This window comes from Astatotilapia calliptera, chromosome 14 (assembly GCF_900246225.1).
Source record: "Astatotilapia calliptera chromosome 14, fAstCal1.2, whole genome shotgun sequence".
In the NCBI taxonomy this organism is placed as follows: Eukaryota; Metazoa; Chordata; class Actinopteri; order Cichliformes; family Cichlidae; genus Astatotilapia; species Astatotilapia calliptera.
Window position 1 is genome coordinate 12752926 of NC_039315.1, and position 12397 is coordinate 12765322.

At 39.9% G+C, this 12397-nt stretch overlaps 1 protein-coding gene across 3 annotated transcripts in view; it reads left to right on the forward strand.

The window, feature by feature from the left end:
- The window catches only part of cadm1b (cell adhesion molecule 1b), a 171288-nt gene that overhangs the window by 155242 nt on the left and 3649 nt on the right, over nt 1-12397 (forward strand). For 2 of the 3 annotated variants that reach the window (XM_026191510.1, XM_026191509.1), the window contains one exon: nt 12155-12283. In XM_026191510.1, the coding sequence (XP_026047295.1) occupies nt 12155-12283 (129 nt within the window). Of the gene's footprint in view, nt 1-128; nt 360-12154; nt 12284-12397 lie in introns of those variants that run through there. The other variant, XM_026191511.1, reaches the window with a different exon arrangement.

A 12397-nucleotide genomic window follows, 5' to 3' on the forward strand; every position in this document is an offset into this window, starting at 1 on the left:
CCATAATAATTCTTAGGGTACTGAGTGCATGCTTAATTAGATTTTTTTTTTTAAAGCATACTGCTCCATTACTATGTTTGACAGGCTGAAGTTGTCGGGTCACCTCCTAAATCGACCATCTGTTACAGGTGTTTTGTGCCAGAAATGGAGTGTCCACTGAAGACTGAAGATACTGAATCTCTACGCCTTGCCATTGATCCCTCTTGTGCCTTCATCTAGACAAGAGACATTAACTTAACCACTCTCATATGCTCTGTACCTACATCACCTTCCCTGACAGTTGTAGCTTGGCTCATCTGACGGTGACATTATAAGAATGTGTTATTTTGCAAAGTGCTCTCTAGGGTTCCTAAATAAAATATGGCATTGAGGTAATTTCTTTTGAATTAATCCCTTCTTCTGAAATATAAGAACCTCTCCTGGTTTTAATGGCACTTTGGATTTCCTTACTTTCTGTTCCACTTCCAAACCCAAATAGATGCTGACAAGCTGACACAGTGACATGGAAGAGGGAAAGAAGCTGGAAAGGACTACTACAAATAAACCCAATGCCTAACAATGAAAAATGAAAAATAATAATAATAATAATAATAATAATAATAATAAAGATAAAAGATGAAGTAACAAGTTTTTAGTTTTTTTGTTTATTCCAAATGATCATCCACATGTCTGTGACATGTGGATGATCTGATATCCTCGTGTTGGTGTTGTTCCCAGACCATCATGAAAATGTTGTTCCAGGTTCAACATTGCAAGTGACCAATCACATTGTTGTGACGTTATTCTTTTGCGCGCCAAGCCATTCGTGCATTTATGAAATTCCAATGTTGCAAGGACAATATCAATTCTGCTTACTGTTTATTAAAGGGTTAGGGTTAGGGTCAGGGTCCGTTGATCGGCGGACAGAGGCGGTTTCACGCAGCTTTAGTACAGTTTTTTGTTTTACGCCGGTTTTTCCCGAAGTCGCAAAAGTATGACGTCACAACATTCTGATTGGTCACTTGCAATGTTGATCCTGGAACAACAATTAGTATGATGATCTGGGAACAACACCAACACGAGGATATCAGATCAACCGTGACATGTGATGACAAACACCATAATGGAAGGCCTTAGTCATCACATGCTTAAACTCATCATATATTTTTTGCATATGCTGAACAGGCAGTCAGACATGTTGTAACTGTGGGGTAGAAAACAGCATGAACACCATACGGCAGGGGTCTCAAACTCCAGTCCTCGAGGGCATGGAAAAGTTGCATGACACTGGCCCTTGAGGACTGGAGTTTGAGACCCCTGTCATATGGAATATGACAGGTGTGTTGAACTGCATGAAGACTCTGAAGTTTCTCTTCTCTTCTGGCAGGACAGTAATGTGGCCTTGTCCTGTGAGCCACTGTAAGGATGTACTTAGAGTAGAACTGGACTGTCACCGGCCTCAGGCTCTTCACCCTTTTCAAAGACAAAGCAGTCATTTAGATAAAATATTAGATATTGTTTACCTGTAAATGCACAAAGTAAATTTAGAAATGTAATTATTGTCAAGAGTGAACAAGCACTGATAGTGTAATCTACAGCTGTGGCCAAACGTTTAGAGAATGAGAAGTGTTGTTTGCTTATTTACAAAGTTTGCTGTTTCAGTGATAGTTGTATATCACATTATATCACTTCAAACAGAGGTGATCCAGTAATGCTGCACTAATGAATTAGACTAACTATTCACTTTAGCTAAAGTTATTAAGTTAGCTAAAGAGTTGGGATGCTGTGTAAGACATAAATAAAGCTAAAATACAAAGGTTTGGGCACCGTTTTGCATGTTTCCCTACTGTAGGGGTCTCTGCAAGCATACAGAGGGGCACTCTGAGAGGGTACAAGATGACAGCTTTGGAATTCTACTAGAAACAGTCGATCATATTTGTCAAAGCTGAATTCAGGGCAAACTACGCTAAATTAGCGTTTTTAGCTAACAGCTACAATAAGCATAACAGTTACTGTACGGCTATCTTTTGTTAACATGACGCTTGTTCTTATACATGTAATACATTTATTACCAACCTGAGAGTTTATCTGCTGGTCATTCGACATGACGAATGACTTCTGAAGTCTTAATTCAACTCAAGACGCTGTAGATTCCCGTCAGAAACACTTTCGGTCCGCTAGTAAAACGTAGTTCTATTAATCTGCGCTTGAACCGGAACCGGATGTAAGTTCCAAAAAACTGAATTTTGGAACTGAAATTGAATGGTGAGAAGTGAAACTGAAATTATTCGAGAGCTGAATTTTTAAAGGATAAAATGCAGTTTCAAAGCAAATCAATTCATTTTCAAAATATAAAATTCAATTTCAATTTAGTGATGATCATTTTCAAACCATAAATTCAATTTCAAATTAGACTAATTCAAATTCAGTTTTCAAAAGCATTCATTCAAGTTACAATTCAGATTCAATCTGAGCAATTCAAATTTAACTTATTCAAATTCAGTTTCTGATGGCACAGATTTCTGCCCATAGTGAACAACTTTCTAATTTGACCTCAGTGAACAGTTTGCTGCTGAGTTTATGGGCTCGGTCCCTCATGTAAAAAAAAGAAAAAAAAAGAAACAAGAATTACGCCCATTTTGTAAATTCGCATCGTACTTTTCAGAAAGAAGGGTTATCCAGAGTGTGCTCATTGGTGGAGTTGGAGATTAACAGCCTGAGCTACTCTTTTGTGGTCATGTCCAGGGGCGTAATTTCCAGAGGGGGTTAGGGAGGTTATGACCTCCCCAATAATCAGACCCAACAAATATAAGAATTATCAAGTATCTTGCATAAATAGGCTGTTGATTTTCTTTACTCATTTCAGGTATTACCAGCAAAATAGTTGCTAATCATCAGGGAATTTACCCAGATTTATTTATTTATGTAGACAGAGATCTTGACCCCCCCAATGTTCAGCACAAAGTTACGGTCATGGTCATGTCCTGCTTCAAAAAAGGATTTCCCATGGGTGCTGTCATGGTAACTATGTCCATTATTATTTTATTCTCTCTGTGAGGTTACAGTCGGCCTTTGCATGGAGTTTTTAATATATATGTAGAGACTGAGAAGAGTCACTTGGACAGATGTATTCAATAAAATAAATAAATACATAAATATGTTCTGTTTAAGAAAGTCTGTGAGGCGTACACTTTTTTTACTTTCAACGCACCACATACACATTTTATGACTAGCAGGGGTTCAGATTACCATTTTGTGGGATGATGAAGTGTAACAACCAGCATAAGTCCACATGAGAAGGCAGGCTTCTCTGCCATTACCGTCTTTGGCTATGGCCTCACAAACTGCCCAGAACCTTGAAAAATTACTCTAAGGTGGTACCTGGTGCATTAAAATGTGATGCCAAAGGGACTAAGCATCAGTATATGAGTTGGGAATGAGACCAGGTATGGAGGAGGATTTCTGAAAGCAGTCAACCAACTCCTGCTCCTTTTTGTGGATCAAAAAAATTGAAAAAATGTTATTTTGCTTGGTAGACTTTTTTATTTATTTTTAAAATATTTTTTTGGTGATGTTTTTTCCCCTTGGTGAAGCCTCAGAAGCATCACCCCCAGACCTAAAGCACAGAAAGTCACAGTTGTTTGCCTTCTGTGCTGTTTCATGTTCAGAAAGTTTCACAGGAGTTCATTGTGTCAGGTCTTCCAGTGTCTGAAAAGATGCAGAGAGTGTGTGTTTGTGTGTCTGTGTCGACCACCGGGGAGAGATAAGTCACTGCTTGAACTTGCGCCAGACATATCGCGCTAAATGCACATAGTATGTGGCTGTTCGGGAGAAATTCATTTCAGTTTGAAAGAAGGAGAATGTTGTCTTCAGGATGGACAACCGACATTCACAGCATCACAGAAACAAAAAAAATAGTATGCATCTAGCATGCTGTCAGTGGGTGTATTTTTTGTGGGCAGAGGGTCAGAATTTATCCAGAATCTCCAGCTCTGGAGGAATAAAGGGAGTCTGTGGCGATAATGCTCCAGCTCGTCAGATGCTCAGAGATGATCCAAGGCAGGGACATCATATCCTGGCTAAGCCTCCAGTAACCCACCCCCTCCCTTTCCCCCAGCTTGCTGAGAGGAGCCAGAGGAAAGACATGGAACAGGGAATTATCTTGTAGACTTGATTGAACACACCCTATGTTTCAGCGTATCTGCAGTCCAGAGTAAATTGTTGTTTATCATGCTGCAGCAGAACCTCTGCTGATTAATCTGTAGGACCAAAGGAAAGGCGGGAAGGAGGTTGGGGTTAATTTTTTCTTTTTTGTTACCCATAATTTTACAGTTTCAGCTCGATATCCTCGCTGAAAATTGTTCTTAAGATTTGAGTTGATAAAAATGTTAATGCAGTCATGTGAGCTTAAACATCACCAGCTTCTCCAGCTACATTCATGCTATAATAGCTTGTTGCTGGGTGTTGTTTAACCTGAAATGACCTGCAGACACTGTTTGGAGAGGAAAAAAATATTTAGGTTGCAAACGTGACTAGAATTATTCACTAAATAATAAATAATTTATGTAGGATTACAACACAATTAAACACAATATTTCTTTCGCTAACTAAACATGGCTTTGGGTTGTTATGAGTTAAAGGTGGATTTCTTAAGTCTTCATCCTTCTGGTTTATAGAAGGTGCAAAGCTGTAAATTAGCTGCCAATAAGCTTTGCAAGTAAACACCACACTGGCTTCTATACAGCACCCTTTGGACTTAATAATACTACTAACAATAATGTAGGTTTATTACGTGCTTGGCGAAGCTGTCAGGGATTTATAGATCTTTATGACTTTAACATGCAGCTGCACTGAATACAAACATGACTTCAGGGCCCGACCTGAACATGGGTTTGTCTGTTTTTTAGTGAATAAGTCACGCAATGTAATGCCAGACAGTATTATAGGAATCCATCTCTGGCAGGTTTTCAAGCATGTTTTCCAGCAGTTTAGTCATTGACAGGTTTTCCACTTCTGTTTAGTCTTGGGAGTCAAGTCTTAACTCCTGTACGCTATTGACTTCAACAAAGACTGTTAGGAGTGCATTTAGTATTCAGCATAATTAGTCATTAAACATTTACCAGCGTTGTTTTAACTCTCGCATGTATCATTTTTTTTCTTTGAAGTATTTCATTGGAAAAATTAAAGAATCATTTAGAAATGCTAATTAGGTTTTTCTCACGTTTGTTTACTCTGACTCCCATACGCAATTGTTTTTTTTTCCCTTCCTGCCTTTTTTTATTTATTTAAAAGAGTTATTAGAAACAGAAAAAATATATATTTTAATGGTCCATTTTAATTGGTCTCCAGGGAAATGGTTAGTATGCCAACCCACCCTGAAGTTAAAAGGCTACCTCATGCCATGATAGATAGATAGATAGATAGATAGATAGATAGATAGATAGATAGATAGATAGATAGATAGATAGATAGATAGATAGATAGATAGATAGGAGTGTTCTTGGCACATTAGGGTTTCAAGGCTGAATGTTATGTTTCTCACACTGTGTCTTTTGTGGCACCTCGCCTTGGTCAACTCTAGCAAACTCTAGCAAAAGAGAAAGGATTTGATTATTTTGTCAACCTTTTCCATTGCCTTGATCTTAACTGGGGTGAAAGCACACAAAACAGAAAGGATGAAGTGTCCATGGGTACTTCTTCCTATTGTGTGCAAAAAATTTGCCAGTCTCAAAAGATACAATAAACAGGGAGGTTAAGTTCAATGGCATAGCTTCCATTCAGCTTCAGTTTTTATTAGTTGCAGTCAGGCCTTCACTTGCATCTGAGCACCTCTGTTAAATGTCACTGTTGTATTGGTACATCTTCGAATCATTGTTTGGGTTATTACAAAAGACACGGGGAATCTATTTAGCGGGCGAGCATTGACATTGGAATTCAGCTGAGGACAATGTTGTGCTCTATTGACGGTCTGCTACAACAGCAATACAAAAAAATGATTTGGTGGAGATTGCCCACGTATGCTCATTTCATTACGTTCATTTCCTTTTCGAATGGCAACAAATACAAGAGCTGCGGATGTTAGCAGTTCAATGCAGTAAAAATGGCTATTGACAGTCCTTAAGTTTACTCTGCAGCAATGCTTCATTGTCCTGCCCTTGTCCTGGAAATAGTTACTCTGAGGCTCTATTCAGTGCAAGTGAAGGGTTTTTTTTGTCTGTATCAATGCACGAGAGTCATTGTTTCAATTATATCCATGTAATTACATCTATAAATTATAATGCGTGTGTGTGTTGGGTTGAAGCATGTGTGCTGAAATTCCTCATTATGTGAGTGGAAAACTATTAAAAGAAAAAGATGGGAAGGCTGAAATCATGTGTCCATGTAATCAGCCCGGTGACAGGCCTGCAGCTGTGATCTCTAACAGTGACAGTAGCAGTCAGATAGGATGCTCTGTTACTGACCAGAGAGGCAATTAGTCATTCCAGTACAGAGCTGGAAAGGTACGACTGTAAAGCATGTGGTACTGGGAGTTCAGCGGAGCAGATTTCACCACCGTGCAGACACAGGCATCAGTTGCAAATCCTCTTTATTCCCCCATAAATCCCCACGGCTGTGCACATCCTGTCAGGACGCCTGTGTGGGCATGTCAGCACTCCCCGACCGAGCCGTGAGCAGAGCTGTGCTGGCTGTATGGACACCAGCCACATTACAGACATAATCAAATTCTACTTAATTCAAGTGAGGCCACAAAGGCTGCTTTAATAATACTGCCTGTCATTTGGAGGTTTTTTTCCTGCTCCTAGCACAGTCGAGTATTATATATATACTGAACATGTATGCCGGAAGGAATCACAATCTTGATCCTGGATGTGCTGGAGCAGTGAGTGACAAAGGCATCATCACGGCAATGTGGACGAATGATAGTAATATTACAGTAACACTTTATGAGGTAAATCTGCTCCTGCTCCTGTCAGAGATCAGGGTCAGACACAGATCAGCATTTCTGGAGAGGAAACCTTTGTACTGTTTATTTAACGTTGCTATTCTACAATGTTCTGCTTACTCAGTCTTTCATGTGAGCGACATAAAACCTTACAGGATCACAAATGAGGTGTGTCCGTAATTTGTGACATGCATACAGGATTCATTGTTGGCAGGTTAAGTGCTGGCTGCAAGTAGGAAAAGAAGGTTTCCTAGTAATCACAAGGTAGCGCTTTCCACCTGCCTGCATGTCAAAACATCTTTAAGTAAACACTAAACTTGATTGGCTCCTGATATTTGGTACATGTGTGTTTGCATTAGTTAATAAAATGTGTATGAACTTTTTGGTTTCTTTTAATCAAGGTTGAATTATTCTGAAGCATTCAGCAGCTTGCTGGAATCATTTTTTTCAGTTTATTTCATTTGGAGATCTGCTCTGCAGGTGTTAAGCCATGAATTTAATTCACAAAAGGCCCTTTTGTAAAAGGTAGTAATGTTATTACACTTGCATTAGACTATTGTGTGAGAATGTGGTTTTTTAATCTTTTTACAGGGATCTTTAGTCAGGAAGCTCCTCATCAAGTGATGATGAGCCAAAAAATTAAACTTTTGTATAAGTGTGTCATTTTTAAATGGGTTAATCCAGCAATTCACTGTCTGGCACTTATCTATCCACAGGTGGCATTTGTTAAATTGCTGTTAAAGTCTCAAAAAATCTTGAATTCACCTTTTGTGAACCCAAAAGAAGCCTTTTGGTTCCTTTCATCTGACTTAGACATGGCCACCAAATGTATGTAGCAAAGTAGCAAAGGCTGTTTATTGTCAGAAGCTGCTGGCATCACAGAGATAAGCACAAGGTGTCCTTTGGCACTGGTTCTTATAGGAAGGCTGGAGGTGTGTTGGTGGCTTTAGTCACAATTGTCTCAGCCAGGAGATTTTTCAAAGTCACTCACTGCATTTAGGGAGGTCTGTGCTTTGTTTTCAGTCAGCGATTAGCTTCAGTTTTAACCCTTTTTTTGATGATGTTCAGGCACCACAGCTAACCTGTGGTTTGAAGTAAATATCATCCAATGTTAGCCCAGCACTAAAAGAAATAACACTTCAAAATATGCTTCATGGCAAGGGGTCAAGCGCTCATGAATCAACACCAAAAGATACCTAGTATCTCTTTGACAAAATGGAAAAATTTGGTTTCCTCGGAGTGAAAACTGTGTGGTTTATTCTGACTTTTAGCCTCTGATTTGATTCCTTAAAAAACTTCCGAAAACACTGCAAAAAAAGCAAAAAGTAGCATCTTACCAGCAGACCTACCCTGCCTGATAATAGAGAAGAATTCTGAAGACAGAGTAGTGCTTCTCACAGGTACTGACCTTTCCGTAAAATGCACTTCAGACATTTGTGTTGCACAGCATTATTTTGCTACTGTTTGATTATCTCCTTGCAAAAAGCTGCAGGCTTCATTATCTATTGTATGTATACTAAATTTAAGACCATGCTTTTGCAGAACATCCTCTGCAGTAAGCACAGAGAGATAAAAATAAAAACTAGTGTTGAGTAGTGTACTTAATGCAGGCAACATGAAATGCAACCAACCATAACAGCTGATACTGTAGGTATTATAGGATTTTTGGTTTCTCTCTGACATTTTTGTGATAGGTCTCGGTGCTTACTCTGGGCGAATTTTTCTACCTGTTAAATAAAAGTCTCCCTCGGTGTGCAGAGGCGGCTGAGACCCTGCATGTTTCCTGGTGGATGTGTCAAACGGAAGACAGCGGGGAGCAAGGTGAGGGCAGCAAGGTGTGGGGTGGGGAGTGAGCGAGGGAGGGGAGAGGAGACAGGACGGTTCGCAGGCCATTTAGTGGGTGCATGTTCATTAGCATGGAGCATGGGCTGTTCCCTCTCCTCGGGGAATGAGCCGCGCTATCTGACATCCTCGATACAGTAAACAAACTGCGCCTTGCACATCCCTGCTTCGCACACCCCAACGCACAGCAACGGCTTGCTCTGTGAAGACGAGTCCATTTTAAGGGAGCGCTCAACTGAAACACAACTTTTCTCATTAATTAGTTTCATTGTAGCTCCGCTGCTAAGATGTGAACGCAGCTTAAATAAGGTGTTGTTTTTTAGGCCGAGATCTGCCCGCGTCGCTCGTCTTAGACCCTTCGACTCGACTTATTACGCCCTCGCAGCTTTAAGAAATTCTGAACTCTCCGCTCGTCTTTTATCAAAATCATTCAAGTTCAGAGCATGACTAGTGAGATTGATGGAAAATTGAGCTGCTCCCTCATGCAGCAAAGAACAGTGGAGCCATTCCCTCACCCGCCACTCCTCCATCAGTCCAAATGTGCACAGATATAGACTATTGATAAATGCCTCTGAACTATTCTGAGACTAGAAATTTAAAGGCTTCAAATTTTGCCATGTTCTTCTGTGGTGCACGGATAAATCTGGCTAAGTGCTAGACAGTGATACTCTCTGACACCTGAGGCAGCCACGTATTTCTCTGCATGGGGACACCGGGCGCCAATTTATCTCCAGACTTGTGTCTATTTCTGATGATTGAGCTCTATAACTTCCAGAAATGGCCTCTTAAATCAGACTGTATTTTACAGTGTGTGAACCCTCGCTGAAATTGCAGACAGTGTCTACTGTTTCATGGTGAAATAACTGTCTTAAAACATTTTTCAACATCGCTCACTCAAGGGGCAGCTACATCAGCTATCGAAGCGCTAGAAATATCCACGTAACGAGCTTGGTTCAACAGTGTAACACCACAAATGTATGCTTAGACAGAAGTGTGACTTTTCTAAACCTGCTCAGAAAATAGATTAGATATTTTTATTAATTAAACGTTTTAAACGTTTTAAAGTCCCGAGCCAGCCCTAGTTTCTTTATATTTTATTTTCAATGAGCCAGATTTTCTAGTAATTTTATTAAAGTCTTGAGCGATCGTTCTCCAGACTTTCTGATGGTCTCACTCACCAAACTTAAGAGATGAATCACTGTTGTGTCTACATACAACAGACAACTTAGTTTCTAGCAGCCTGTCACAAAAATGCATAATTTGTTCCCATTTCTTAGTTAAATCTATGAAAAATGCAAAGATAGCACAGTATGACAGGATCAACAGTATATGACAGTGTTTGTGCACCAGTGATTCCTAATGAGACTTGGCATATCTCAGCGTGGTGTGCGCTGTGTCCTTAAAAACCTGGACAAACAGAGGGCAACAGAAGGAGTGGCGGGCCTAAACTCCCTACAGCAGATAAATAGTAAGTCGTGTCCTTAAGAAACAGAAAAAAATCCAGCAAAAACCTCACACAGGACCTGATACGTGCATCTGGCCCTTTTGGACACAGGGAGAAAGGCTAATGTCTTATACAGGCTAAGCTTACTCTTGAAGCCACTGAGGTGTTCGTTGGCGAGGGTGATGCGATGTCTCTGGTATGAATTAACTTATTAAACTTGATACAGTCCAATAACTTCAGCCGTACTCATCTTGTCCTTTAGATTCTTTAATTCCACGATTAACATAGCAGCACAGGGGTTACAAACTATTTGCCTGCTTCTGATCAAAAACACATCTGCCACTAATTACGGTCACTCAAAAAGTGACCTCTAGCGGCATACATAAGGTATCAATCCAAAATTGGCTCCTACAGGTCTTATGGAGTGATGAATCCAACAGTTGACATTTGTGGTTGAAATCATGGTCAATATTTATGGAGGAAGTCAAGTGAGAGGTGCAACAGTGAGTCTGCAGCCAGCCCTGTCATGGTTTGGAGCATTTCAGCCAGAGGTATTGAGATATTCCTAAAACTGATGGAATTATGAATGCAGAAAAATATAGTCAGATTTTAATCCACCTGGAAAGTATCTGATTGACAACAGCTTCATTTTTCACACTGCCAATGTAGTAAAAGCATACTGGAATAGAAACACACAGTTGCACACTATCAATCACAGATTAGCCTCCCCGGAGTCTGGACCTCAACATCATTGAAGCAGTGTGGGATTAGAACAAAAAGTCAGCTAACATCCAAAGAAGAGCTTTGAATGTCATTCAAGAACCTGGAGATCTATTCCTGAGACTACTTAGAGAAATTAAAACAAAGTTAAGAATAAAGCTGTTGATACCAAATATTGACTTTCAAGCTTGTAGTAACAGTACAGAAACTATATTTCTGTCTTATGTTCGGTATTTGGATTTTTGTTTGCATGTTTCAGTAACTGCTGCACCTATTTCATGCTATCCTAGCAAAATATAAAGAAATAAAGGTTGAGCTGAGACTTTTGCGAGATTCTTATTCACTCATTCTTTATCTATGCTGCCCTCATGTCTGTACATGTTACATTCAGGAGCGAGTTAACTTTAGTTAGCACAAAGAACAAGTTGCCGCAGAACTCAGAGAAGTAGCCTGGCACATAGTCCCTGTAAATTCACAGTACTTGAATTTGGTTAATTAGTGGAATTTTATTACCGTAGGCCACAGTAGCCCACCCCCAGCCCCTCATTTACAGGCTTTATGCTAAGTTACACTAACAGGCTGCAGCCTGTAGCTTGTTATTTACCATGCAGTCACAACAGTGATATTGATTTTCTCATCTAACTGTTGGCGAGAAAGCCCATCTGCCTATTCCCCCAAAATGTTAAACGTCAGTGTTAAATGTAATACGTGAATGGGTTTGAATTTGAATTAACAGGTGCTTAATTTTAAGCGGTTTTATAAAACAACCGCATTATAATGCCGCAGATACAGCCTGGAAGGATATTGGTGAGGAAAAATGAAACATTGCTCTGAGTAAAAAGCATCAGTTTGGTTATTAGCAGGCTGAATCAAACTAAACTGAAATGATTTATAGCTTATTTTAAGGATTTAAGCAACATATTGTGAACAGTTTACCTTCCTCTCTGGACCAGCTTGTGCTGCTTTATCATCTATTTTTCATTGGCAAATAACATAAGCTTACTTTTTTTTCCTCAGCAGCTTTTTCAAGAGTTTCCACTCTGTGGTTAGGTCATGCTAAAATGCTCTGAGACAAAACAAACCAATTTCGTTTATTTTGGCAGCCTAATGATATAATAGCCACAGCTTCCAGTGCTGTCCACGTCTCTGTGAAGGTATTAGTTTTGTTGCTGCCTGAGAGGGTTTGCTGATCATGAAATTATTTACGGTTATTGTCCTCTTTTTAGACTCCAGAGCCGGGGAGGGGGCACCGCAGAAAATTGACCACGCTGTCATCGGTGGAGTGGTTGCTGTGGTGATGTTTGCCATCCTCTGCGCGCTCATTGTTCTTGGTCGATACTTTGCCAGACACAAAGGTAAAGCACCGGCAGGGCAATCATACTTGATCATGAACACATCTTAAGCGTTCAAGTGGGTTTTTTTGTTGCTTTTTCTTTGTTGCCGATGGAGTACAATGGGACTGAAGTGAA